Here is a 27,833-nt window from a genome sequence, read left to right as displayed (position 1 = left end):
TGAGTTGGGGTATATGATGAGCAGTTTTATAACTAGCCCATTGTCACTCAGCTGGTTGGTGACAAAGCCAAGATACAAGACGGGGTCTGTTTGATTCCAAAGCCCATGTGTTTTTAATCTTGTGACTATGGAGAAAAGGACGGGAATGACCACAGTAGCCTTCCCCTTTTCTTTGTTTCCAAAGGTAGCTGACCTCCCTTTGGGTAGTCAAACCCTCTAATGGGGCTCACAGATGACCACTCAGGGAGAATTCCATTAATTTGAGGGATTTACCACCATCTTTCTGGAATGCCCTTCCTGCTCCAAAAGCTCTTTTGATCCTGCAGTGATTGGGATTCCTGTGTTTGGCCAAATACACTCTTGGCCAAGAAAGTAAGGAAGCACAGGGTCAGGCAGCAAAAGCAGTCTCATTTACTGGTCCAATTTCCTAGTCTTAATCCTTGGTAATCCCATTCATCTTGCTTAGCTATACAGGGATCTAGACCAAAAAGATCCCTGTTACTTTATGCGCACACCAGAAGATCATGAGGACACAGCCCCTCCACTGGAGCCCTGCAGAACAGAAAGATGCATACTATAGTCTTTTGGCCCTGTTTTTCCTTTTCCCAACCAAGGCTAGAAATCACACTCAGATATCCACATAAATAAGTCTTTATTGAAAAAAGTACATAATTCAGAATAAATATAATAAATAATCCTCCCCAAGCTGCTGTCCTGAGGATAAATAATCTCAAGTTTTCCCTTCCTATTTAATAAATACTCAACTTGGTCCTAGATCAGGAGCATAAGTTAGTATTGGTAATTTTCAACATATGCAAGTCTCATTAGAATTAATGGACTAATTAATTTGTTGGCTCCCAGGGCCTGGGCTGATTGATTTCAGCCCTCCTGAGCCATGGAGATCTGGGTGCCGTCCTTAAGCCGTTGGCCTTAGGGGCTCAGGGTGGCTGCTCCATGGGCAAAGACCCGAGCAGCTACAGCCACAAAGGCCTGGAGGCTGCGAAGGATCTTGAAGCGGAGAAGGAGGCGCTGCCATGGCTGGCTGGGACTGGGGCTTGGAGTTTGCTCAGTCTCCCAGTGGTGAACCTCAGGCTGAAAGGACATAGGACACAATCAGAGAGAACTTGAGATCCTTCACCCTCCAGTCCTCACCTGTGGTACCTGCAGGCCCCCATTCTCCAGGCCCCTGGTTCATACCTGCAAGAGTTGCCTCAGGCCCAGGAGGGAGGCGTGAAGCTGGCCCACAGGGCCGTCGGGGAGTGGAGAAGGCTCCCCTGTGAAAATGTCTGAGCCCAGCAGCTTCTCATAAAAAACCAGGCCCTGGTGGATCCTTTGTAGGCAGAACTGGGGTGGGGGTAGGGGAAAGAAAGCAGTGAAAAAACAGATCCCTTCCTCCTACTCCATTCTCCAAAGACCCACCCAGTTTTTGCCATTCTTAGACACTGCTATGGGCTAAATGTGTCCCCACAAAATTCATGTGTCGAATTCTAACTCCTCAATATAATGGTATTAGGAGGGAGGGCTTTTAAGAAGTGATGAAGTCATGAGAGTGGGACCCTCTTGAACGCATCTGGTATTCTTCTAAAAGAGACCCACGGAACTCCCAAGGCCCTTTTGCCAGATACAATGAGAGGTCTGGAGTCTGGAAGAGGGCCCTGACCGTGCCAGCACCCTGATCTCCAACTTCCAGCCTCCAGAACAGTGAGAACTAAATTATTTTTGATGTTTATAAGCCACCCGGTCTATGGTATTTGTTATATAGCAAGCTGAATGGACAAGGACAGAACTTTTGCTAGTTCACCATGATACCCAACGATGTCCCAGTCCCTATTCCTTGTGATCCAGCCTCCTCTTACTACCTGACTGTTGTCTTCAAGTCCTTGGGGATCACAGCCATCCCCACACTGGATACGGGGGACCTCCTGTGTAGTCTCATCATCTTCCTCTTCTCTTGGTAAGTCCTGGAACGGAGGAGGTGTGGGAAGAGTGAAGATATAAGAGAAATACTTTCAAACTCCACTGGGACCCTCAGGCCCACACCTTTCCCAGGAACACCACTCCTCACCCCACCTCCCTTCCTCTCTTACTCTGTGATGACCCTCGACCCTCCAGCTTTCATCCAAAGCCACAGAGTCTTCCACCGCAGCCTTGGAGAGCTTGGAGAGTCTCCAGAGCCCGTGACTTACCACATGCCCCATCGGAGGATGTGTGCTCCAGGCCAGCGTGCAGAGCTGCTGTGAGAGCTGCTGGCCCCGGGCCCAGGCAGGGCGACTGCCCTCAGGCACGGCCCGGGTCTCAGCCAGCCAGGTCAGTGGCGGCAGCATCAGCTGCAACAGCAGCATCAGAACCCTGCTCCCCAGCATCCCGTCGCCTGCTTCTCAAATCTGGCTGGCTCTGTGCCTTGCGCCGGTCCTTGTGGAATTTCTGCCCACTTCCCTCTCTTCTGAGCCTGATGCTGTCTGTTCTGCGCACCTCTGCTTTGGTTCCTTCTGTTGTTCACTGAGTTTCTGAGCTGCTTCCTGCTGTTTTCTCTCCCCTTGTCTCTGAGTCTCTTTTTAAGGTCCCTGCATTGTAAGGCCCGCCCTTTATAGCAGCAGGTGACTCACAGCAGGTGGGATTCCCCTCCCTGCATCATCCCCCTCCGTGGGGAGCCCAGGTATGCAGCCTCAGCTCCAAGGGAAATGAGGCGTGTGGTTGCTGTGGCTGGAGGCCTGGGATGGGGTATGTGTGTAATGTTCTCCATGAATCGTGGTGGCTGTGGAGGGGGTGGGGGTAGGAGGAATGAATATTTAAATGAATCTAGTCTCAAGTTCCTTCCTGTTTAACCTTTCCCTCATCTTTTTGCCTCGCAAGGCTACAGGCTACATCCTCCCCCCCCCCCCAGCACCTAATTTCCTTACCTCCTGCCTGAGGAAAAACCAAAAACAGAAGCATTTGTTTATTTCCCCGTAGAATAGCCAGCTCAGTTTGGAATGAAGTGTGATTCCCACCTAGTGCCCTCTATCTAAGACCCAGGGGGCTTCTTTTTCTCCCTTGGGAGCAGTCATTTTCACTGAAAGAGAGTCCACAATTCGAGGGGACTTTGTGAACTGGGAAGCCAGATAATGCCATATAAGGTATAACTGCTCCTTCTTCAGGGCTCGCTGTGGAGGCTAGGAGGGCTCTTGAAGAGGGAGAGAGTTGTTGCTAAGAACTGTCTGATTCCTCAGCCTTAGTGGCCAAAAGTTTCATAGGACCTGTGGGGTTCAGGCGTTGGTTCTTTTGGGATACTGGCATAAGCAAGGGCTAGGAGTCAAATTTAGATCTTCCAGCACCCAGCCCCTATCCCACAACTAGGAAGTCCAGGAGTTCTGGGGAGTTGAAGGTGTACCATGTTAGTGACACTGACCCGTCCTTCAGCCTGTTGCATCCATGGGTAAAATCCACGGACACTGATTTCATCACCCTCCCTGATGCAACATCCAGTGAAACAGCTGAGAATGTGAGGTTGGGCGTGGGAGTGGGGAGTGGTCCAAATCTGGGACTGCCCCAACCCAGTGGAGGGTCCCAGAACGATTTGGACGTCAGAATGAGGACATGGCTGACCACACAGATGGTCCTGAAAGCCTCCCCAAGAGGCTGACCCTTCTCTGAGAAAGTTACCCTTGACAGAAGTCTCCCTTCCCTTAGAACTATTCAAAACTGCCCAATGAAACTTTTAATTCAAAAATTAGGTCTCTGTGGTAAATCTATCCTTCAGATGGAACGTTCCCAGCATCAGGACTGATTATTTCAGTTTGAGTGGGAAACAGTTTGGCTCTTTCTACACATGGTAGACACAAATGGAATAAGGAAATGGGGGTGGGAGGAAGGAGGGGAAGCTCACCTCACTTGTGTTTAATATCTCCTGTCTTCTTCCCAAATGTGGCCCCATTCTGGGAGGCCTAAAGGATAGGAGATGAAAGGTAAAAGAGGGAAGAGGAAGTAGACTCTTGGGGGTTGGGATGACAGAGACAAGGGTGAGCTGGAGGCACGGGGCTCTGCTGCTTTGTTTCACTTCCTGGTGCTTCGAGAGTTGGGTAGGAAGCAAGGTAGGTGGGGTTGTTGTGGGACTGTTCTGTGGCAGGAGCTACTTCCAGGACTAGATCTGACCTGGAGCTGTAGTGACCCCTTGACGTCAGCAGGGCCTCAACCGTTATGCAAATCACATTTACAAGACACTCCTAAGCAGGCCTTTCCAGTTGGATGCCCAGACTCCAAATCCAGTTGAGGTACCCCTAGGGAGTTAGTAATGATGGCTAATATATATGCAACTCTCATGTTATGCCAAGTCCTTGGTCTAAGCACTTTTCATGTATTAACCACCCACTGAAGTAGTTACTATTATTATCCCTGTATTACAGATGAAGAAACAGAGATAAGTAATTTACCCAAGATCACAGAGTTGAGTGTCCAGAAGTCCAGTGCAGACCATCTGGTTTCAGATCCTGCATTCTCATTCTATTACATTGGACACTACTGTGAGAAGACACAAAATATCTTTATAAAGTAGCTCATTTAGCCCAGGTATCTCTGAGTATCTCGGGCCCTGTAATTCCCATAGGTCTGTGAAGTTTTTCTCAATCTGAGACCTCAATATGGAAATCTCTCAAAGTGTACAAACTGTCTAGGTCTCTCAGCACCCATCTTTCCCCAAGATTTTAAATCTAGGGAACTGTGAAGCCAGATCAGTTTGAGAGACCCTCTGAATTAAGGTGTTTTTCTCTCCATCTTTGACTTCTGACTGATTCTAGGACCCGGTGAATCCTGGAAGTCTAAATTACGAAGTCCTTTTCTTTTTAAAAAGATTTGATTTATTTGAGAGAGAGATTGAGTGGGAGCGAGCCATAGAGAGCATGAGTGGGGGAAAGGGTAAAGGGAGAGGGAGCAGCAGGCTCCCCGCTGAGCAGGGAGCCCCAGGTGGGATGATCACGACCTGAGCCAAAGGCAGATGCTTTACTGACTGAGCCACCCAGGCACCCCTGGAATCCTTTTATTACAGTGTATTTAGCAGCCTTTATTGAGAGAGAAGTCCTTTAACATTCTATCCTTGGTGAGAAGTTCCTTCCATCAGGGAGGCCCTCTCTGCGGCCTTTAGAAACTGTACTAAAGCGTCCTGGAGACATCTCACAACCTGGCCCCATTCCACAGCAGTTCAAGCTCAGAATCAGACCCCAAGAATCCCTGAAAATAACCGTTGGTGCTAAATCTCTAAGAGTTTGCGGTAAGCAAATGTCCCAATTTGCTGTGCTCATCCCTCTCTGAGGGAGAATGCCCAGCTTCAAGAGGTAGGGAAATTTGATGGCTGAGGGGTCTTGCTCCCTGGGACTATCATTGGAGCATGTGGGGAAGGGATCATCACAGATGGGTGATTCAGACGGATGCTTACAGAATCGTAAAAGCCACGGCTATCTGGACCGTCTTAAGAGCCCGGCTCCCGCTTCCTTTTTTCTCTCCCATGCCTGAAAATGACAGGAAATGCCGGCGAGTTTCGGGGGCAACAGGGTGAAAGGTAGCGCAGTAGCTCACAAGAGCACCGCGGACAGAGGGGGTGGACTGGACCATGCTGGGAATACCCAGCAGATGATTCCCAGTACTTTACCTTGGGCGTTCCTAATTCTGGAGTTTCTAAAGTTCTAGGGAGTGTGAAAGGTCGGTTTCCAAGCGAGTTCTCTAGTTTTGCTCAAAGAAAACTTAAACGAGAAAAAACTACGTTTCACGACACCAAATACGGCCAGGGTCTGACACCGTTTGTCCCCACCGGCGGCCCGTAACCATGTCTTTGCCCAGCCCTTACGTCGCGCGTCCTCTCGCGGAGCCGTCTGTACCTGGATCCTTCTGATTGGCTTAGGTGAGCCCCACGCCCTTCCTGATTGGAAGCTCTGCCTGGGAGAGCGACGTCCTTTCCGCCTTAGGGTTTGGTTGAGCGTCAGGCGCGGGGGAGAATTGGGGAAACTGGAATTTCCCGCGGAGGTGACGGCGCTTTCTCTCCCCCTACTCGTTTTAATTCCACGCGCTCCAAAATATCCGCCATGGAGAAATCTTGGTAATGACCCAATCCCCATAAGCATCCCAAGAACACATCTGACCCCTGCCCTAATCCCTCCCCTCCCCGCTGCCTGGGAAGAATTCTGGGTAATTGATTTCTCTGGTTCCCCTAGAGAATTGTGGGTAACTAGGCATTTTCATCATGTCCCCCCACCCCCGCCCCAATTGTGGGTAACTGGACATTCTTATTTTTCTCTGGAGAATCCTGGGTAACATGCAGAGGATTCTGGGAAACCGACTTCTTTCGTTCTCACCTACCAACCCCCTACCCCTCATCCCTGATTTGGGAAACAAGCACCTTAGCCCCTGTGCCTAACTCCTGTCCCGCAGTTGCTGCTCTTTCCACTGATGGTTCTGGGGTGAACCAGGCAAGTGAGCAGGCCTGAAGGGAGATGGAAAGGAAGTCAAGTATTAGGTTAGATAGTGGGGGTGGTGGTGAGTACAGAGGGCCTAGAGGAGAAAAAGGGACAAGACTTCCACCTCTACCCCTGCTGCCCTTTCCCTTCCTGCCTGCTTCATCCCCTACCTGGCCTTCTCACCTCTGCCTGCCTCCTGCCCAGATAATCGAGAACACATTAAATACAAATACTTGGGCCTGCCACTGACTCAGCTGCCTCTTTCCCTTTGCAGGCCAGGATGTCCATTCTAGGCCCACTGGTGCTGTTCTGCTGAAGGTTGGGTCAGGCCTCTTAAGGGGCTGTTGCAAGGGAGGGTGTGACAAGGGTCTAATCTGCCATCGTCGTCATGAACTTCGAGGGTCTGGATCCTGGACTGGCAGAGTATGCCCCAGCCATGCATTCTACCCTGGACCCTGTCCTGGATGCCCATCTGAACCCAAGTCTGCTACAGAATGTGGAGCTGGATCCGGAGGGGGTGGCCTTGGAGGCTCTTCCTGTCCAGGAGTCAGTGCACATAATGGAAGGTGTCTACTCTGAATTGCACAGTGTGGTGGCTGAAGTGGGTGTGCCTGTCTCCGTCTCCCACTTTGACTTGCACGAGGAGATGCTATGGGTGGGAAGCCACGGGGTAAGAACTGTACCCCTTTGTAAGGGATGAAAGGAGTTGTTGGAGGTCTTTTATCTGGTTTTAGCCCAAGGGCAGCTGTTTTACTGGGAACCAGACTGAGTTGAGGTGATGAGAGTTAGTTAGGTCTCTAAGTTAGGAGGAAGGGAGTGAAAGGAACCATAGGATCCAGGGAGAAGTTACATAGGCGGTCTTTTCCAAAGAAATAGGAATCGTCCTATTTCTACTACTATTTGCCCCTTCCAAGCTTTGATTAATCTTATTAACTCTACCCATCAGTTAGTCTGTAATCAAATCCAGTCTCTAATACCCCTCCTCTGTTTTCCATTTTTAAAAAGAGTTTTTATTTATTTGACAGAGATCGCAAGTAAGCAGAGAGAGGGGAAAGCAGGCTCCCCACCGAGCAGAGAGCCTCATGCAGGGCTGGATCCCAAGACCCTGAGACCATGACCTTAGTCGAAGGCAGGAGCTTAACCCACTGAGCTGCCCAGGCACCCCCCATTTTTTTAATTATAGAATGTTTAACACGTGTTTCTGCTACCTTACGTGGAATCATTTTGTTTTCTCTGGCTGATTTTAGTCTTCTGCGAGAGCAGTTATCAATGTTAAATTTTTTTTTAATGTGTATCTATATTGCCAATATGCTAGGTAGCCCAAGACATTGTAAGAAATAACATGTTATCCTTGGTTTACTAATTTACCTTCCCTAGAGCATGAATTTTGCTTTTCCCATTAGAAAGAATAAGTTTTTTTTTTTTTAAGATTTTATTTATTTGACACACACAGAGAGAGAGAAAGAGATCACAAGTAGGCAGAGAGGCAGGCAGTGGGGGGGATGGGGGGTGGGAAGCAGACTCCCTGCTGATCAGAGAGTCCGATGCAGGGCTCGTTCCCGGGACCCTGAGATCATGACCTGAGCCGAAGGCAGAGGCTTAACCCACTGAGCCACCCAGGCGCCCCTAGAATGAGCTTTTTTGATAATACACTGATTTCAGTAGGCAGTCTACTGCTATGCTAGGCCCACGGAATAAAGCTGAATAAAACATAATCCTGGCCCTCAAGGAATGAGGGAACATGAGGAAACAATGAGGAAAAGAGGATACATAAACAGATAACTTCATGATACTTTAGAAGAAACTGAACTGTTTCACTTATTAATTAGTGAATTAATTAAAATACAAGAAATAAGATAGAGGAAATAAGCTATAAACTACTAAGTGCCAGTATAAATATATGTACTGGGTGGAGAAGGGTCAGAGGGCCTTCAGAAGGAAATGACACCTGAAGTGAGTTTTTGAGAGGTGAGTAGGAGCCAGGCAAAGAGGGGAAAATGCTGTCTTGGCCAAAGCAACAGGATAAAGATTTCCAAGATACTATACAATGTGATTGCAGAGTACAGGAACTATAAGCAATGAGGATTTACCGCACTAGGAGAGAAAGGTGAAGAGATAGACATGACTTCATTTAACTAGTGTGTTTTGAGCACCTACTAAGTGCTAGACCTTGCTCTGTGGTCTAGGTTTAGAATGAACTTTTAATAAGGCATCAAAAATACATTTATAATACATTAAGTGTTGTTTAGTATCTCTAAGGAAAATAAAGTGGACTAAGGGGGTTGAGGTAATGAAGGGGGGAGATGTTACTGTTTCAGATAGTTGGTCAGGGAAAGGTCTCTCTGATGAAGCCACACCTGAATACAGGCCACACTGTCCATTCTCAGTCCCCTAGAAGGGAGAGAGGAAGCCATGTAGCTATTTGGGGGGAAAACATTCTAGAAAAACCTTGTATGCTGTGCTGAGAGAGCTTGGACTTGATCCTTCACACCACTGAAGATTTTTTATCCAGAATGATAAGGTTAGGTTTGTATCTTAGAGTGCCAAGGTAGAAGTAGAGACTTTGTTATTGTAGCAGTTCACATAGAATATGAAGGCCTGAATGAAGCACTGTAGAGATCCGTACATTGGAACAGATTTGGGAAATATTTAGGAAGTAAACAAGACTTAAATTGACTACCAGTGACTTAGTCCATTACATGGGTCATGGTACCATAAGGAATATAGTTAAGAATTGAGATGAGATAAAAATAACGAATTTAAGTGGGAATGTAAAGAGTTTAGGGTTCTCATAGAATTATCTGAAAAGAGATGTTTAACAGGTATTTGGATGTATAAGTCTGAAGCTTGCGGCAGTGGTCTAGGCTAGGGAAGGGAGTTAGGATCGATCAGTTTAAAAACATGGATAGTGAAAACCTTGAGAGTGGATGAGATTACCTAGGAGGACTAATGAGAAAGTAGTGGACTGGGAATAGCCATGTTTCAAGAGTGGTCTGAAGGGAAGCACATAAGGAGAAGGTATGAGTTAAGAGTCAGGAGAGAAACCAGTAGTGGAATGATGTAATAGGAGCTAAGCGTGGAATGAGTTTCACATTCTCTCTGTTCCAGCCTGTGACCCATAGTACACATTTCCCAGATGGCTGGTAGAGATTTAGACTTGACTCTGGAATGTCAGAAGGCCAGTGGAGGATCCACTGAAACTGTTCTAACCAACAGAGCCATTACCTATTCAGCAGGGTTACTATGAGGATAAAATGAGGTAGAATTTACAAAAGTACTTTGTAAAGCATTAAGCGAACATAGATAGTATCATCAATGTCTTTATCACTTAGATTGGTCCCCAGGCTTATGCCTTGGGGGCTGCTAACCAGAAAGCCCAAGCAAGAATGGAAGAAAGCTGAACGAGGACTGTCCAGTTCTGACCTATATCTGGGATGGCCCTGCCCATCCATTCAGGGTGTGTCTCATCTTTTTTCCCCCAACAGGGCCATGCTACTTCATTTTTCGGCCCAGCCTTGGAGCGTTACTCATCCTTTCAGGTCAATGGCAGTGATGACATTCGACAGATCCAGAGCCTAGAAAATGGTATCCTTTTTCTCACCAAGAACAACCTCAAGTATATGGCCCGTGGGGGCCTCATTATATTTGATTACCTGTAAGTGGCTTCTCAGCTCTGGACTGGGAAAGAGGGTCCCTCCTAGAATGGAAGGCTAAAGGATTGGAAGCTTTCGAGGGCCTGGTCCCTTAGCCTTTTCTCTCTGCCACAGGCTAGATGAGAGTGAGGATATGCACAGTCTCCTGCTGACTGACAGCAGCACTCTGCTTGTCGGTGGGCTGCAGAACCACATACTAGAGATTGACCTTAACACTGTCCAGGAGACTCAGAAGGTACAAACCTGGGGCAGGAAGGACCCAGGCAGGGTCTGAGACTTTGGGAGGCTGGGGATATGCCTGAGCTGGGAACATGACTAAGTGTATGTGCGACCTTTCTGTTCCTTTGGTGTGTGGGAAGAATTATTCTCACTGGTTTTTCCTGCTTTCCTCCCCAGTATGCGGTTGAGACACCTGGAGTCACTATTATGAGACAGACAAATCGTTTCTTCTTCTGTGGCCACACATCTGGCAAGGTGACTCGGTTCTGTGTTTCCTCCTACCACAAGGCCCTGTTTCATCAGACATGTGCTTGGGATCTTCCTTTCCCTCAAAGCTGGGGCTATAGTTGGGGCGGGGTGGGGGGGGGGAACTGGAGGAATGAACGGAGTTCCTCCTCAGCCACAATGTACTAGATTATCTTTCAGTCTGATGGTTTCTATTGTAACTAGATACCTTCAAGGCACAAGAATAAACAAGAGTTCTCTTGGGGGTGCCTTCCAGCTCTTGGTTTCTCTTTCTGCCTTTTCTGTGCTTTGATTGCCCATATCCTAGAGCCTTAGTTCTTTGGGCAAGGGCCTCACAGGGTGAGGTAGGTGGCAGGTACCTTTCATGATGCCAATGTTGGAGGATAACCAAGTCCTCTCTTCTTCAGGTTTCCCTGCGAGACCTCCGTACTTTTAAGGTGGAGCATGAGTTCGATGCTTTCTCAGGGAGTCTGTCAGATTTTGATGTACATGGCAACCTGCTGGCTGCCTGCGGCTTCTCCAGCCGCCTCACCGGCCTGGCCTGTGACCGTTTCCTCAAGGTGTATGATCTGCGCATGATGCGTGCCATCACACCCCTTCAAGTACACGTGGATCCTGCCTTCTTGCGCTTCATCCCCACCTATACTTCTCGACTTGCTATCATCTCCCAGTCAGGTAGGAAGGGATGTAGGGAGGGATAAGGTCAGAGGGCACTGATGAGTGAAGGAGAACTAGGTGCCAGAAGGCCTGTACTCCCAGGAACCTCCCGGAAACAGTAACCTCTCAGTGGGCTTTCAGGATCATACTTAGGTTTGGCCAGAGATTAGGACTTACATTTTCTCCCTCCGCGTGAAGAACACAGAACAAGATAAAGGTGGAGCAGGCAAATCAACTTTAGAACTGCCTTTACTGGTACGGGACTTGCCTGTGGTTTATGGGAAGGCATCAGGTGGTCTTCTTTGTATCTCTAGGCATGAACTTAGGCACCATCTTTCCTTGATACCAGGGCATAAGACGATGGCCCCCTTTCAACTTCCAGGGCTCATTGAGCTTCCTCCTCTCTTCTAGGGCAGTGCCAGTTTTGTGAGCCCACAGGCCTTGCCAACCCAGCAGACATCTTTCATGTGAATCCTGTGGGGCCTCTGCTAATGACGTTTGACGTATCAGCCAGCAAGCAGGCCCTGGCCTTTGGGGATTCTGAGGGCTGTGTGCACCTCTGGACTGATTCCCCTGAACCTTCCTTCAACCCTTACTCCCGTGAGACCGAGTTTGCTTTGCCCTGTCTCGTGGACTCACTGCCTCCTCTGGACTGGAGCCAAGACCTGCTGCCTCTTTCCCTCATCCCTGTCCCGCTCACCACTGACACACTTCTCTCTGACTGGCCTGCTGCCAACTCCGCTCCAGCTCCCAGGTTGTACCTTACATCTGGGCCAAAAGGAGGGAGTGGGGAAGGGCCAGGATACCAGGATTCTCAGCAAGCCCTGTAGGAGTAGCCATCTTTCCTGATTTTTGACTGCCTTCATTATCTTTTTTTCTGGCTCCTTGGGGGTTGGGGATTTGATGGGCAGACCCCACAACCTTCAGGCCTAGAACTGTACTGCATTACAGGCGAGCGCCCCCTGTGGATGCCGAGATTCTCCGCACCATGAAGAAGGTGGGCTTCATTGGCTATGCACCCAACCCCCGCACCCGGTTGCGCAATCAGGTATGTTCAGAGGGAGAGGGTCAGCCCTAACCCTGGCATTTCTCCTGTCTTGGTTCTTTACTAGTCCTCAGCAGTTTTCAGTTTTAGGTCAGTCAGTGAAGGTTTTTTGAGGCCTACTGAATTGAAGGTACCATGCCAGGTGTTAGGGAGGATTCAGAGACACAGAAGATAGTCTTTGCCATTAAGAAGTTTAGTACTTGGTTGGTAAAGATAAGACCTGTCTGTAACAAGTTATTTATATTCTCTGGTGAAATTCAGAAGGAATGTTAGTTCAGTGCCAGGGGCCGTCTGGAGGAAAAATGTTACTCTGGGCCAGAGTGGTCAGGGAAGACATACTGAAAAAGGTGGATATATTGAGCTGGAAAGGTGAAAGATGGGTAAGTAGAAAGTAATATGGGAGCATGTTCAAGATGAGAGATCAGTGTTAGCAAAGGTCTCAAGAAGCATAACTGTGAAAGGCATGTCTGATGGGGACTGTGCTGGGACCAGTATGCCTACAGTTGTGGCTTGTTTTGGAAAAGCACAAGGCGTTAAGGTTAGAAAGGGCCCAGTTGTGAAGCCTTGATACACTGGTGTATAGTGGGAGAACTGATGCACTGAAATAGGCATTTTGGGACAGTTTAGTAGTGGGATGTTGGACAGAGTGAATGTGCAGAGCCTGGCGTGGGAGCCATCATCGTTGTCGGGCTGTGACGAGGTCAGGTGGTGGCAGTGGGAAAAAAGGGAAGCAGTGGCTGCTGAAAACCCCATGAAATCATAAAGTTCAGTGTTGGGATCAAAGTGGGGGGATACCAAAGATAATTAAGACACCCAGGGGTGCCTGGGTGGCTCAGTCATTAGGCGTCTGCCTTTGGCTCAGGTCTGGGGTCAAGCCCTGAGTTAGGCTCCCTGTTCAGCAGGGAGTCTGCTTTTCCCTGCCCCACTCCCCCTGCTTGTGTTCCCTTAATCGCTCTCTCTGTCAAATAAATAAATAAAATCTTAACAAAAAAAAAAAGACATTCAATAAAAGTACCTCTTCTTAAATATTCTAGATTCCTTACCGACTCAAGGAGTCAGACAGTGAATTTGACAGCTTCAGCCAGGTCACTGAGTCACCGATAGGGCGGGAAGAGGAGCCACATCTCCACATGGTCTCTAAAAAATACCGCAAGGTGCTGGGGATACCAAGGAAGGAGCCCTCTGGGACATGGGGAAAGGTTCCCTGGGGAGGGGGGCGGTCATACGAGAAAGGGCTCAGTCAAGATGCCTTCACCTACCACCTAGACTCAGGAGGGAGGTTCTGGGGAAGGTTCTGACTACTCAGAAGATATGGGGAACTCTGAGGATATCTTCATCTTGCTTAGACTGTTTCTGCCTCAGGTAACTATCAAATACTCCAAGCTAGGGCTGGAGGACTTTGACTTCAAACACTACAATAAGACCCTGTTTGCTGGCTTGGAGCCCCACATCCCCAATGCCTACTGTAACTGCATGATCCAGGTAAGGGTGGGTCTGCCTGCGATTAACACGCCTACTGCCTTTCTCCTCTGTCGCCCCACATCCACTATTCTTTCTCCAGGCCTCTCCAGCCAAGCCCACTTGACTGTGGCCTCCGCCACTATTCTTTCTTGCTCCACAGCCTTCAGGTCTCCTCTGTGTACTCCATTTTTCAGTGGCCTCCTGCTCTGTATTCTTCACCAGCTTTCTTAACCTTCCCATTTCTCTTCCTCCCTGTACTGGTTGCCTGCATCAATTCTCTTGCTCTCTCCACCACCAGGTGCTCTACTTCCTGGAACCTGTTCGCTGTCTAATCCAGAACCATCTTTGCCAGAAGGAGTTCTGCCTGGCATGTGAGCTGGGCTTCCTCTTCCATATGTTGGACCTCTCTCGGGGTGACCCTTGTCAGGTCAGTGTCTGGAGACCTGAGACCATAAAAGGGGAAGGGAAGTTGCCGGTAGGCATCTACATTGCTGTGCAAACAACCACAAAAGAGAAAATTGCCCCATTTTACCAACACACTTCCTGGATTCCAGGGCAGTAATTTTCTTCGGGCATTCCGCACCATCCCTGAGGCATCAGCCCTTGGTCTGATCCTGGCGGACTCAGATGAGGCTTCAGGCAAAGGCAATCTGGCCAGGCTTATTCAGAGGTGGAATCGCTTTATTCTCACTCAACTGCATCAGGACATGCAGGAGCTCGAAGTACCTCAGGCTTATCGAGGTGCTGGAGGCAGGTATGAAATCGGGCCTTGAACAGTGAAGGCCCCCCGTGACTTCAGGGATCTCCTCACTGGCTCCATGTGCATGCACTGCCTTCCCCACTCTTAGCAGCTTTTGCTCATCGGGGGACTCAGTCATTGGGCAGCTGTTCAGCTGTGAGATGGAGAACTGTAGCCTGTGCCGCTGTGGCAGCGAGACCGTGCGGGCCTCCTCCACCCTGCTCTTCACACTCTCCTACCCCGAAGGTATCACCAGTGGAATACCCTGCAGCTGGGCTGGGAAGCCTCCCCCAGATGTCCTGTAACATCAAAGAGAGGGTGTTGGGGGGCTGACCGTAGGCCAAAGGAAGAATGTAGAGCGAAGCATCCGGTTTCCCCTCAGATAAAACTGGGAAGAACTGTGACTTTGCTCAGGTGCTGAAGCGAAGCATCTGCCTAGAGCAGAATACACAGGCCTGGTGTGAAAACTGTGAGAAGTACCAGCCCACGGTGAGTCCTCCTGCCTTGGGGACATGGCTGGGGTCTTGTCTGGGACGAGCTGTCAGCACTGCCATCCAGAGATGTATAGGGAGTGGGAAGAACCTCTAACTGGAAGTGCAGGTCCAGGTTTTACTGTTCCTACCCAGGTTCCTTTCCTGTAGGCTCCCTGCCATTCCTTGTTTGTCTTGTCCTCTCAGATTCAGACCCGCAACATCCGCCATTTGCCAGATATTCTCGTCATCAACTGTGAGGTGAACAGTCTGAAAGAAGCTGATTTCTGGAGAATGCAGGCTGAGGTAAGGACCAGGGCTGGAAGCAGGGCTTTAAGTGTACTTTTCAGTTTTCTCTCCCTTCTGTGCTCCGTTTATGACTAATGTTCCTGGGGAGTCCGATTTTTTTTTTTTTAAGATTTTATTTATTTATTTGACGGAGAGACAGCGAGAGAGGGAACACAAGCAAGGGAAGTGGGAGAGGGAGAAGCAGGCTTGTGACTGAGCAGGGAGCCTGATGCAGGGGTCCATCCCAGAACATTGGGATCATGACCTGAGCCAAAGGCAGATGCTTAAGGACTGAACCACCCAGGCATCCCCAATTATTGTTGTTGTTTTTAAGATTTTATTTATCCATTTGAGAGAGAGAGCAAGCAAGCACAGGGGGAGGAGCAAAGGGAGAGGGACAAACAGACTCTGTGCTGAGTGTAGAGCCTCACTCAGGGCTTGATTCTATGACCTTGAGATCATCACCTGAGCTGAAACCAAGAGTCGGACGTTTAACCAACTGAGCCAGCCAAGCGCCCTGGGAATCAGATATTTTTCTTTCGTGTTCAGGTTGCCTTCAAGATGGCAATAAAGAAGCATGGTGGGGAAATCTCCAAGAACAAGGAGTTTGCTTTGGCTGATTGGTAGGTGTGGCCTGAGGCAGCAGTCAAAAAATTGAGCTACCCTGTGGCTTCTCTTGTCACTGGCTAGATTTTAGAACAAACCTAATTTTCTTGTCCTGACAGGAAAGAACTAGGGAGTCCAGAGGGCATGCTGATGTGTTCCTCCATTGAGGAGCTGAAGAATGTCTGGCTTCCTTTCTCCATTCGCATGAAGATAACCAAGAACAAAGGGCTGGACGTTTGCAATTGGACTGATGGAGATGAGATACAGGTTGTTGAACAACTGGGAGGAGAAAGGGGAATAAGGGAGAGAAGGTTGGGACAGAAGCAGGGCAAGGGGAAGATGGAATTTAGTATAGGGAAAAGAAAGGGAATAAACCCGAGTATTTCCCAGTTGTGGGCTTTTCCGGAGTGACTCAGTTCAGTATTAAAAGTCATAGATGGGCTAGAATGGAGATAACCCACCCTGGTCCCCCATCCCCATACCCCAAACTCCCTGTCCTCTATCCCCATTCCCCTTCCTTCCCCATCCTTAAACTTAGCTTAGCAGCCTGGGTACCCCCCTCACAGTGGGGCCCAGCCAGGGCAGAGGAGGAGCATGGTGTCTCTGTGTATGACCTGATGGCTACTGTGGTACACATCCTGGACTCGCGCACAGGGGGCAGCCTGGTGGCTCACATCAAAGTCGGAGAGACCTACCACCAGCGTAAGGAGGTGAGTGAGATTCTACAAGGCGGGGACACTCCTGGCGGTAGCCACAGTGGAGTCCCAGGTCTGCCCCATCTTACGTCTGAGCCAGAGTGGTCCAGCTGTCACTTTAGTGTCAGTCTTTTTTCTCTTATCTCCACAGGGTGTTACCCACCAGCAGTGGTATCTCTTCAATGACTTTCTTATTGAACCTATTGATAAGGTTAGTTGTAACACATTCCATTCTCCCTTTCTCTCCCCTTCTACGGTTCTCATCCTTCTAGAGAATGCCATGCAGATTGCAGATTCGGGAGGGAGAGAGGGATCCTTAAAAATAAAAAGTGTTGGGTGCCTGGGTGGCTCAGTGGGTTAAGCCTCTGCCTTTGGCTCAGGTCATGATTGGGATGCAGGCCCAAGTTGGGCTCTCTGCTCAGCAGGGAGCCTACTTCCCTCTCTCTCTGCCTGCCTTTCTGCCTACTGGTGATCTCTCTCTGTCAAATAAATAAATAAAATCTTAAAAAAAATAAATAAATAAAAAGCATTAGCAGAATTAAAAAATAGCACCTAGTTCTATCTTTTCTCTGGCTAGGGAAAAAGGAAAAAGGGTTATATATGTAGGCCATTAAGTGCTTTTTTCTTTTACAGCACGAAGCTGTGCAGTTTGACATGAATTGGAAAGTGCCTGCTATCCTTTATTACGTCAAAAGGAATCTTAATTCCAAATACAACTTGAACAGTAAGTGGTACAGAGTAGACCAAAGGGTGTGGGCCATTAAGATTGGTCTTTAGGGAGAGATTGTGTTAAGATTAGGATAGGTAACAGTGTTAACATTTCCAGGGATACTAAAGAGAGTCCTCTTCATCAGGCCTTAAATTTAGAACTTGGAAATCCTGAGGTGTAATGGGGGAAGAATTGATGGGGAGAAATCTGATCAAAATGGCCAAGGTTATGATTTTCAGTCTAATCATTCTTTTCCCCAAGTGAAGCTTTCTTCTTCTTTTAGAGGTTAACTCCTTACTGAGGCCGTTTTTGGTGTCTTTAACCATAGTTTCCCTGCAGCTTTATTTTTCTGGATTTTTTAAGATAAAGTCTTATTCTTTCCTCTATGCTTTTTTGTTTTTTTCATAACATATTCCTTAATAGTTTTCTGATTTGATCTGTTCCATCCATCTGTTCATCAGCCATGATTTTTTTACTCACATGCTTTGATTATTGAGGGATCACAGCATAGAACCCAGTCTCTGGTTGGCCATCTGGGTTTCCCTCCTCTGGTTACTTCTCTATCCCAAGCCATCTGTCTTCTGGACTTTTCCTTCCAGTCAAGAACCCTATTGAGGCAAGTGTCCTGCTGGCTGAAGCCTCACTAGCACGGAAGCAGCGGAAAACACATACTACCTTTATTCCACTGATGCTGAATGAGATGCCACAGGTTGGGGACCTGGTGGGCCTGGATGCTGAGTTTGTCACCCTTAATGAGGTAACAAAGTCCAAAAGGGTGTGGTGTTGGAACAGAACTCTGGAGAGATATTAGGAGTTATAATTTTCTTATCAATTCTCGTCACGCAGGAGGAAGCAGAGTTACGCAGTGATGGCACTAAGTCTACCATCAAACCAAGCCAGATGTCAGTAGCAAGGATCACCTGTGTTCGGGGCCAGGGACCCAATGAGGGTATTCCCTTCATTGATGACTACATCTCTACTCAGGAGCAGGTATTAGGATATGGAGGTGCAAGTGAGACAGACCTTGTGCATATGTAGAGTGCTCTAGACCCTCAGGAAGAGTGGTTGAGGGAGACTCTGCACTTCACTTCCTGAGCGGCTTATCCTTTTTTTTATGCCTAGGTGGTGGATTACTTGACTCAGTATTCGGGGATAAAGCCAGGAGACCTAGATGCCAAGATTTCCTCTAAGCACCTTACAACTCTCAAGTCTACCTACTTAAAGCTTCGTTTTCTTATAGACATTGGAGTCAAGTTTGTGGGTCATGGTCTGCAGAAGGACTTCCGGGTCATCAACCTCATGGTTCGGGCAGGGCTCTTTTTTTTTTTTTTTTTTAAAGATTTTTATTTATTTGTCAGAGAGAGAGGGAGAGAGAGTGAGTGAGCACAGGCAGAGGCAGAGGGAGAAGCCGGCTCTCTGCCGAGCAAGGAGCCCGATGTGGGACTCAATCCCACACTGCTGGGATCATGACCTGAGCTGAATGCAGCCACTTAACCAACTGAGCCACCCAGGCATCCCAGGCAGGGCTCTTTTAAGAGTCTTTGAGTGTAGGCCCTTGAGGGTATACGTTTTGCTTTCAGAAAATGGAAAATTACAGATCACCTGCCTTCAGTCTCTCTCTCTTTTATCTCTGCCAGGTGCCCAAGGACCAAGTCCTTGACACTGTCTATCTGTTTCACATGCCCCGAAAACGAATGATATCCCTGCGATTCCTTGCTTGGTACTTTCTGGGTGAGTTGGTATTGGTGTACCTTGTAGGCCCCTGTGGTGCTCATCAGAGGAGTAGGGAGGACCCTGAGTTAGTAGTGAGAGTTACTCATGGATTTAAGAAGCTCCAGTATCTCTGCATTAGGGATGGTGTTTGGCTCTTTCCCTTGGGGGCAGTCAAGTTTTTTATTGTTTAATGGGAGTTGGAGATGTGAGTAGGGGACATGATCTTACCTTCCTTTGCTAGGTCTCAAACTGTTCACTTCTGATTCCCACAGACTTGAAGATTCAAGGGGAAACCCATGACAGTATTGAGGATGCCCGCACAGCCCTTCAGCTCTACCGAAAATATCTGGAGCTAAGCAAAAATGGCACTGAGCCTGAGTCCTTCCACAAAGTGCTCAAGGGTCTTTATGAGAAGGGCCGAAAGATGGACTGGAAGGTGCCTGAACCTGAGGGCCAAACAAGTCCCAAGAGTAAGACCTGGGATGGGACAAGGGAAACTGGACAGGGTGGGTTTTGACTGTATGAAAAGATTATACCCAGGGTGATAATAATAATCATGGTGATGTCAGCAACACTACCCCGCCACCTTGTATTTGTAAAGCACTCAGTAGTTTACAAAGCACTTAATCTTCCCAACATTTGGTGAAATAGATTTGATTACTGAAACTCTCCATTGATCCTAACCTCATTTCCCGGTTCTAAAATGTTTGGGGCAAGTTTGCCCTCTTTTCTCTTGCTTTTTCTACACTCACCTTAAGAGTCAATGCTCTTGGTTTTGTCTTTGATAGATGCAGCTGTCTTCTCCTCAGTGTTGGCACTCTGACCTCACCCTCTTCCAGCGAACTGCCCCCTCTCCCTTCAGTGTTCTGTGGCCCCAGAACTGGGAGATGGCTTTCCAAGCTGGCTATACCTTATCCGCTTCCGGAATTGGACCTGCTCAGGGTCTACAGATGGTGCTATTAATAGAACTGGAATGCAGCAGAGTTGTTGCAAAGGGAAGAGGAGCCAGATTCCTTTTTTGTCCTTTGCAAAATAGAAGTCCAGAAACAGAGTCTAGAAATGACCCAAATGGAAAGTAATTGGTATTCTCCATTAATATCCTGGGTAATTAATATCCAGGCCACACAAAAACAAAAACAAAACCCCACATAGAACAAAACAAATGCTCCTGGAACCAGTACTCTCAGTTCCAAGTTGGCTAAGGACTGAAGTCCTGGACAGTGACAGGCTTAAACAGTAGCTCAGGACAGCTCAAGTCTCTGACTGCTTGAGGGATGCCGGGAGGGGCCAGGACATTGAGTATTGGTGTTCCTAGCAAACCAGTGTTGCCAACACCATCGTTGCCAAAAGGGCCTTTGGGTCCTAGACAAAGCTTGGCTGCTGGCTTCACTCCTGCTGACAGCTGAGAAGCATCTGTCTTCCATCCACACTCCTGTCCCATGTTTTGTTATTTTTTAAAATTTTGTTTTAAACTGCATGTTTTATAAAATAAAAACAAAAATATTATTGGCTGTTATCTATGTCATTAGAGACCTGGGAGTGTGGGATGCTCTGACTTAAGCCCTTCTTCTGCTTTCTTTGTATTGGCTTTCTAAAACTGGGAGAAAAACCAAAGCTTTCAAATTCCCACCTAGAAATGAAGGTGAAGCTCTGGAGCCCAAAGTTAAAGATTTTGGAGGAATACAATTCTGTCTTTCCTCCACAATGTTAGGTCTTTGCTGCAGCTGCCCAGCGCCCTAAGGTCGGATTCTTTTGAGACTTAAGGTATGGTTTCCTCGTTAACATTGCAAAAGGAAAGTTGGGGAAGCTGACAAACTACAGGTTTCAGGTTATCTTGAGATCTGTAAATACTAACAGGATCCGTGTAGTGCTGCGGTGCTTCTTGGGAGTTGTAGTTTCCCGACTTCCCTGACTTTTGAAACCAGGGCTCACCCGCCAGCAGTGCACCTTTCCTTTGGAAGGTACTAGCCCACCTAGACTGACAGACGCGCGCGTCAGACCGCCTCCTTAGGCCACGCCGCGCTCTGTCCTTGCTTCAGGCCACTCCTATTCTCCGGCTGACCCCTGGTGGTCACGTGGAGCTGCTCGCCACGCAAGTCTGGGTCCTTCTGCGATCCACCGGGGTCCTCGCTGCCTGGAAGCCCCTCCTGAGCTGCCTGTTCGCGCGAGAGTTTGGAGGGGCGGGTTTGGGGTCGGTCACCGGTGTGGGGCTCGCACTGCCGCGCATCGGAGCCCCGCTTAGGCGCCCGCGTAGAGTGCGGGGAGCTGGGTCAGGCAGTCGCTGGGGCACCCTGCCTGGAAAGTGCTGGAGCGCTCTGGAGAAGCCTGGACAGCCCCGCTCCCCAGCAGCCAGGTGCTAGGGTTCGGAGCTACAGTGAGAGTCCGGCCGTATTCGAGCGCCTGGGCCACGGCGGCGGCCCTGGGAGCAGAGGTGGGAAGGGTGCAAGTGGCACTAAGTGTCGGGGATGGACTGAAGCGAAGGCAATGGCGGCGTCCTTAGAAAGGGGGCTGGTCCCCTCGGGAAATAGCTTATGGGCTGGAGGTGGGGATGCAGTAATCTAAGGTGGTGGGTCCACATAGGCCCGTTATTGAGTGCTCTTCTCCCGCCCTCCACCTCGCTGCCTCCTGGCCTGAATCAGCCCCCTCCCTTGGCGGCAGGTCCTCTGTGCCTGCTGTTCTCGCTTAATCGCCAGCCTCCGTTCCGCAGCTGCCACATAACCCTGTAAGTCCTAGGCAGCCGACGCTGAAGTACCAACATCTGGGGACTCACCTGTCGACGTAGAGTCTGGGGCTGAGCCCCAAGTCCCTAGCTCGCGCTCTCACTCACGGCCGCGGGAATCCGAGTTCTCAGGCGCTGGGAACAGAGGAGCCCCTTTGTGTCCTGGCCGTTTCCTGAAAAGTAGAGCCACAGTCACAGTGAGGCCTTTGTAGGCCTTGGGATGAGGGATGGGGGTTGGGTAATGGAGCCGGCTGCTCACACCTATGTTTTATTCCAACCAAAACCCAGGTGGAGCAACCCCGTTACGCTAAAGATGAAAGGCTGGGGTTGTCTGGCCCTGCTTCTGGGGGCCCTGCTGGGAACTGCCTGGGCTCGAAGGAGCCAGGATCTACACTGTGGAGGTAAGGGGACAAAGAGAAAAAGTGAGAGAAGGAGGGTGGAGAAGACAGAGCCTTGGGAGAGCATGAGATCCAGGGCCTGGGAGAAAGATGAATGGAAATTCCTGGTGATTACTTTCTCCTTTCCTTCCTTCTCCTTTCTCTCCCCTCCCACCAGCTTGCAGGGCTCTGGTGGATGAACTAGAGTGGGAAATTGCCCAGGTGGATCCCAAGAAGACCATTCAGATGGGCTCTTTCCGAATTAATCCGGATGGCAGCCAGTCAGTGGTGGAGGTAACTGTTACTCTTCCCCCAAATAAAGTAGCTCACTCGGACTTTGAATGAGAACTCGACTAATTAAGAACCTTGGTTTAATAGAAGTGAAGAAAACATTGACCCAGAGAGGTAGCTAAAAGATAAGGCTGCACGTGTTTCCTGGTCCCAAACCTTTAGACTTTATTTCTGCTGTGGTTTGTTGTCAGCAAACCCAGATCAGCACCCTTCTCCACATCCTTCATTTATGTCACTCATGTTTTCACTATGGCATAATCGTATATGTACATTCATTCAAAATAGAAAGAGAAGGTCTTAGCCTCGTATTTAGGAAATCTGTGTTTTAGTTGAAAACATAACACAAATATGCAAAGCTGTATCTAATGAGCAGTATATAAAGAAAACTTAAGGCTACAATGTCTGTGAGATGCTTTAATAATTGTTATCCTCAAAGCCTATACCACCTCTCTAATGCTCCTGTTGAGGATAGGTATTAGTCTCATTTAATACAAAGAAATAAAATCATTAGCTTGCATCTAGTATATGAGGTAAAATAAGATCATATATTTGAAAGCACTTTGGAACTATACAGATGAATTCTGTTGTTTTTAATTAAGGAAGGCATTCTAGGATAAGTTGATCAAACTAGATTTGGAAGGAAAAGTAAGGATATAAATTACTAATGTACAGACGTAGAAGAATGTGACCCAAGGCTGAGGACATTTCTAGGTGCCTTATGCTCGCTCAGAGGCCCACCTCACAGAGCTGCTAGAGGAGGTATGTGACCGGATGAAGGAGTATGGGGAGCAGATTGACCCTTCCACCCACCGCAAGAACTATGTACGTGTAGTGGGCCGGAATGGAGAATCCAATGAACTGGACCTACAGGGCATCCGAATTGATTCAGACATCAGTGGCACTCTCAAGTTTGCGGTGAGCTTTGGGAGTGGGTAGCTGGTTTTTGAAGATTCGGGGAGTTACTGGAGAGCCCAAGTGGCAAGCTCTGCTAACATCCTCCTCCTCCTCCTCTCTGGAGGCTTCTTCTTGCTGCCCTCTCTCACTCATTTCTCCCTTGGGTTGACAGTGTGAGAGCATTGTGGAGGAATATGAGGATGAACTCATTGAATTCTTTTCCCGAGAGGCTGACAATGTTAAAGACAAACTTTGTAGTAAGCGAACAGGTAAACTACTCTTATTTTACTGCCAGTCTTCACAGCCCTTTGGAACCCGGCACATTCCCTAGCATGTTCCTCCACCTCCCGCCCCCATGCCCCATTCTCTGATAGTAGCTCCAGACATGGCTTCTATTACTTATGACTTAGGGACTTGGGTTCTTCCTCTCCATTCTCTTCCTGTCAGCTTTTAGAATTTGTGGCTCCCTCACCTGAGCTACAGGTGAGAGGATAGTGGGAATGTTTTGTCATTGAAAAGGATATGCTCTGAGAAATGATGGTTGGTGTGTGCTAGTTTGGTTTTGGGTATTTTCTCGATAGTGGCATATATCGATATGAGAGTGGCATTTTCCTTCAAATTGTTATGTGCTATTTGCAGATCTTTGTGACCATGCCCTGCACATATCGCATGATGAGCTTTGAACTACTGGAGCGGCCCAGACTGACAGGCTTGATGGATCACCCCCAGGAGGGGAAGAGGGTGGCAATGCCTTTTATATTATGTTTTTACTGAAATGAACTGAAAAATTGTGAAACCAAAAGTATGAACTGTGTTGTCTTTTCATACCCAGCATTAATCCTTATATTAGGTTTAAAGATAGGGGATTCCCAATAGGAAAGGAAAGGGAAGGAGGAGCTTTGGAAATGGTGAAGTATTTGAAAAGCATGGAGGTAGGAGGAGTCTGAGGCTTTCTTTGTTTTGCCATCTGAGATTCCTGCTGGACTCACAAACTAGATAAGCACTTACCAGTGCTTACTCAGTACCATGTGTTTAGAGACTAATCGTGGTGAGAAGAGGAGCTTCTGTGAATAAGCAAGGGAACATAGGTAAGTGTGTGGTAGTATGGGATTCTAGAAATTACTTGTATTTATACTGATGAAACAAAGTAAGACAGAACTTGGTCTTGAAATAACGGACATGCATTATTCTCCCCTCCCTGCCCTTCCAGACGGAGGGATCAGCAGTAGCAGACAGAAAGGGGAAATGGATATGATCAACTCATCTGAAACGTAAGGGCTCTATCAGATAGGGAGAGATGAGGTAAGGAGTGTTATTTAACGAAGGCCCTTGCTTATTGACCTAAGCTTTTAGATCTTGATGCCAACTGCAACATTAAAGTATACCTTTATCATCTCCATCTGTCACCCTGGACTGTAAGTCTGTCCCTACTTTTTATGTGTAGAGATTCTGTACTGCATAGGGATGAAAACCTATAGGGATGATACCTTCTATAAGGAGCTTCTAAACACCTCTGATCCAGAGGTGTGTCTGTCTCAGGGTTTGGAATGGAACATTTCTATCCCGGGAATGCCTCAGGGTAAGAACACCTGAATAAACATTTTGAAGACTTTTTAAATTACGCGTTTTAGAATCTAAGAGACTTCGCAGGTCATCTAGTTCACCTCTGCCCATTTTACAGATGAAGAAGCTGAAGCCCAGAGATACCACCAGTCTTGAAGTTCTGTAGTGGCAAAATTGGATCAATAAGCTAATGTTCCCAAGTGTCAGTCTGATCAAATAGAGGTGTAAAGTAGCTTCTATTTTAAATCTTTTTTTCTCTTAATACCTTGCACTAAGCCTGGCACACAAAGTGAACAGGTTCAACGAAGCTTTTTTGTACCACAAATCCCTATGAAATCTAACACATGAACTAGTTCAGAGCAAGTATCCTGATATTAGTTGACAACTAAACTCAGGGTCTAGTGTTAATTCCTTCTTCTCTCATCAGACACAAGAAATGCTATATCCTGTCAAGTCCATTTTCCAGACCAGCTGTCACTAACCATTTTTTTCTATGTTGCATATGAATAATGTTCACATGCTTCATACCCCTGTAGTATACCCAGGATTCTGTCCATTGTTTTGTGTCTGAAAACTTACTCTTCCATCAGAAAGCTTATCAGAAGTCTGAGAGTACTCTTATAGGAAACTCGAAATTGTTTTAATGTATAAAAAAGCAAATTATTTACAAGTTTTAATAAAATACTGTTAGCTGACAATAAATTAATAGTGATACACCTCACTAGTCTGTCAAGACATAGCTGTTAAGATCTCTCCTGCCCAAGAATCCTTGCCATTGCTACACAGGGGTGTATCCTACATAGGGAAGAGTGGACATATTGTCCTTGACTTGATCCTCAGGAGTTTACACAGTTCTTTATTCATTTCACAGGTTACCACAAGGAATCCACCAATTTATCTGAACCCTTCTGGAGGTTCCCTACAACAAATTATTCTAGCTCATTATTTGGTAGATCAAATAGTAACTTTGCATACCTGATTACACCTTAAGCTTTAGATATCTTCTAAATGAGTTTATCAGTAAAATGTTAGAACTTAAAGAAACATCCTCAGACATAGTATTAAATGAGATCTGGATGTGACTAAGCAAATTTATTATGTGAAAATCTAGTTCTTTAAAAGTTTTAGGGGCTACTGTGTGGCTCAGTCTGTTAAGCGTCTGTCTTCGGCTCAGGTCATCATCCCAGGGTCCTGCATTGAGCCCCGCATCAGGCCCCTGCTCAGTGGGGAGCCTGCTTCTCCCTTTCTCCCTGTTCATGCTCTCCCTTTCAATCACTCAAATAAATAAAATCTTTAAAAATTAAAAAAAAAGATTTAGAGGGGTTTTATGCTATTAAAAAGGATTCAGAGCAGGGATAAGATTATCCTTTAAATATAGGACACGGATGAATAGCAAGGGTAAAAGAACTAGTATATGGTGAATCCTCCTATAACAAGCACATACACCTTATTTAATCTTTACAATTCTAAGAAATAAATGTTACTCCCAGTTTACAGATGAAGAAACTAAGCTCAAAGGGACTGTGTCTTGGGGAGCCAAGACTTCAGTCTTAGTGATCGTCTTACCCCTGGGCCAGTGGTCTTTCTGCTACATTTCACTCCCTATAGTTGAGTCTCCATGTAGTCCCCAGTGCCTGTGTACACTAGTACTTTTATTTGTTTGAAAACTACCTCCCAAGTTTGAATACATGCCCTCTGACTCTAATAATCAACACCAAAAAGGCATCATACCTCCTGCAAGCTATTTCTCCAGACTGATTATTCCTTGTAATAAGAAGCCATTCTACCCCTGGTCACTTTAGGTGCTGTTTGTTTTTCCTACCTGTATGTATTCTGGGAGGGTCATGATTTATCCTGTATTTCCAGGTATTAATGTACAAAAGTTTTATAGATAAGTAAGACTATAGTTCTTATTTTGTAAAATACTTCATAGAACACATTGAGCTGGCGTGCCCGGGAGACAGTTAACAATGACTCAGAGTTGCAGCTGATAATTCACAGTCATCACCATGTAAACAATACAGCTTAGTAGTTAAGATACAGCTTTAGGCCAATCACAAACTATGATCCTCAGCAGGATACTTTATCTAAACCTTGGTTTTCTGCTCCGTGGAGATCCTATTATCTACATCCCTTAGAGTTGTTGTTGTGAAGATTAATTAAGATAAGGCATGTACCACGTTTAGATAGTACCTAGAAATTTTAAGTATTCAATAAATTTAAGGTATTACCTGTTAAATACAGGAGACCGACTGAAGTAGGCAGTTTCAGTTGAAGTTTAGATTGCATTTTCCCACTTACCCTTAGCCACGAGGGGGCACCATTGCCCCTGTCCATTTTAAAAAGAGGTCCTGCCAAGGTCAAGATGACCTCAATTGTCAGCCTTCTATGCATTGCCCCTCTCCTGCGGCACTTAGGTGTATTTGGACCTAAAGCTCATTTGGCTGCTTTAGTTGAGCCAATCCTGCCTTAACTTTCTTCTCTCCTCCCCAGGTCCCACTCACATTTAGAAACTGATTCTAAGCTAGATTCTGGGAGGTAGCATTTAGTCCTTCTCATCCCTGGCCTTTGCCACTGGCTTTATGTTAGTGGATGTCTGGACTAAACAACTTCAAAACAAGTCCATAAAGCCTTTGTAACACTAGGCTCCAAAACACAGTGTCAAGAGGCTTAGAGCATTGCTGTTTCCCACCCTCCCTCCAATCATTAGAGCTCCAAAGTAGGTTACCCTTAAAGACACTCAATGATTATCTCTTTGGGGTGGGGGTGGGGGGACACCTGTCTGGTTCACTAGGTAAAGTGAGACTCTTGATCTCAGGGTTCTGAGTTCGAGCCCCACATTGGGCATATATATTACTTAAAAATAAAATCTCTAATGATAATATGTAGAATAACAATTATTATTATTATCACTTTGGTAGCCTCACCCTGAGAATGCCTCCTGTCTTTTCGGGGCACTGGAGTTCAAGCTTCTGGTCAGCTGGTTAGTCTCTGTGGATGATTAACCAGAGAGCAGAAATCAGGTCAGACTATTCTAGGGTTAGGAGGAAATCCTCTGTGAGATGC

At 47.2% G+C, this 27,833-nt stretch overlaps 3 protein-coding genes and 1 long non-coding RNA gene across 13 annotated transcripts; 3 read left to right on the top strand and 1 right to left on the bottom strand.

Moving 5' to 3' along the window:
- Window positions 1–635: 635 nt before the first annotated feature.
- IL23A (interleukin 23 subunit alpha) lies at window positions 636–21,767 on the bottom strand. Of its 8 annotated transcripts, XM_082741837.1 has the most exons (8): window positions 5,847–6,135; window positions 5,408–5,480; window positions 4,410–4,497; window positions 3,866–3,923; window positions 2,187–2,755; window positions 1,860–1,961; window positions 1,198–1,344; window positions 636–1,092 (listed from the first exon to the last, which is right to left on the bottom strand). In XM_082741837.1, the coding sequence occupies exons 5-8, from the start codon at window positions 2,361–2,363 to the stop codon at window positions 931–933; spliced, it is 588 nt and encodes a 195-aa protein (XP_082597963.1). In that variant the 5' UTR covers window positions 2,364–2,755; window positions 3,866–3,923; window positions 4,410–4,497; window positions 5,408–5,480; window positions 5,847–6,135; the 3' UTR covers window positions 636–930. The 8 variants fall into 8 exon arrangements, with proteins under 8 accessions (XP_082597963.1, XP_082597970.1, XP_082597969.1 ...); XM_082741844.1 differs by lacking the exon at window positions 2,187–2,755 and having other exon boundaries at window positions 5,816–6,168; XM_082741843.1 differs by lacking the exon at window positions 2,187–2,755 and having other exon boundaries at window positions 5,847–6,069.
- On the top strand, window positions 6,341–20,429 carry PAN2 (poly(A) specific ribonuclease subunit PAN2). Its single transcript, XM_082741803.1, is given in 27 exon segments — window positions 6,341–6,434; window positions 6,697–7,092; window positions 9,908–10,077; window positions 10,190–10,310; window positions 10,472–10,549; window positions 10,948–11,215; window positions 11,609–11,951; window positions 12,149–12,245; window positions 13,277–13,396; window positions 13,605–13,724; window positions 14,002–14,130; window positions 14,258–14,457; window positions 14,552–14,688; window positions 14,825–14,931; window positions 15,120–15,218; window positions 15,750–15,823; window positions 15,926–16,073; window positions 16,345–16,362; window positions 16,364–16,516; window positions 16,653–16,712; window positions 17,135–17,225; window positions 17,810–17,967; window positions 18,057–18,200; window positions 18,333–18,512; window positions 18,848–18,941; window positions 19,196–19,393; window positions 19,712–20,429. Coding segments are annotated over 26 exon segments (3,624 nt in total). The 5' UTR covers window positions 6,341–6,434; window positions 6,697–6,810; the 3' UTR covers window positions 19,747–20,429.
- On the top strand, window positions 20,841–24,006 carry CNPY2 (canopy FGF signaling regulator 2). 3 transcript variants are annotated; one of them, XM_082741846.1, is made up of 7 exons: window positions 20,972–21,354; window positions 21,563–21,645; window positions 21,931–22,043; window positions 22,198–22,313; window positions 23,022–23,225; window positions 23,377–23,473; window positions 23,844–24,006. In XM_082741846.1, exons 3-7 carry the CDS (start codon window positions 21,956–21,958, stop codon window positions 23,885–23,887), a joined length of 549 nt encoding a protein of 182 aa, XP_082597972.1. In that variant the 5' UTR covers window positions 20,972–21,354; window positions 21,563–21,645; window positions 21,931–21,955; the 3' UTR covers window positions 23,888–24,006. The 3 variants fall into 3 exon arrangements, with proteins under 3 accessions (XP_082597971.1, XP_082597972.1, XP_082597973.1); XM_082741847.1 differs by having other exon boundaries at window positions 21,026–21,354; window positions 21,582–21,645; XM_082741845.1 differs by lacking the exon at window positions 21,563–21,645 and having other exon boundaries at window positions 20,841–21,354.
- Window positions 24,007–24,157: 151 nt separating this feature from the next.
- LOC309869971 lies at window positions 24,158–24,601 on the top strand. The gene is made up of 2 exons (XR_014314385.1): window positions 24,158–24,292; window positions 24,415–24,601. It is a non-coding gene; the product is annotated as an uncharacterized lncRNA (long non-coding RNA).
- The last annotated feature ends 3,232 nt before the right edge of the window (window positions 24,602–27,833 follow it).

The sequence above is a fragment of the Mustela nivalis genome (assembly GCF_964662115.1).
Source record: "Mustela nivalis genome assembly, chromosome: 7".
NCBI classification, from domain to species: domain Eukaryota; kingdom Metazoa; phylum Chordata; class Mammalia; order Carnivora; family Mustelidae; genus Mustela; species Mustela nivalis.
The sequence above is the reverse complement of the archived record's forward strand: the minus strand, read 5'-3'. Positions and strand labels throughout refer to the sequence as shown.

Coding starts and splice junctions, on each gene's coding strand:
- CNPY2 (XM_082741845.1), top strand. CDS start 21,956: ATGAAAGGCTGGGGTTGTCTGGCCCTGCTTCTGGGGGCCCTGCTGGGA. Junction 22,044..22,197: donor CCAGGATCTACACTGTGGAG/GTAAGGGGACAA, acceptor CCCTCCCACCAG/CTTGCAGGGCTCTGGTGGAT. Junction 23,474..23,843: donor ACTTTGTAGTAAGCGAACAG/GTAAACTACTCT, acceptor TGCTATTTGCAG/ATCTTTGTGACCATGCCCTG.
- IL23A (XM_082741838.1), bottom strand. CDS start 2,363: ATGCTGGGGAGCAGGGTTCTGATGCTGCTGTTGCAGCTGATGCTGCCG. Junction 1,962..2,186: donor ATCCTCCGATGGGGCATGTG/GTAAGTCACGGG, acceptor CCTCCGTTCCAG/GACTTACCAAGAGAAGAGGA. Junction 1,345..1,859: donor GACTTGAAGACAACAGTCAG/GTAGTAAGAGGA, acceptor CCCCCACCCCAG/TTCTGCCTACAAAGGATCCA.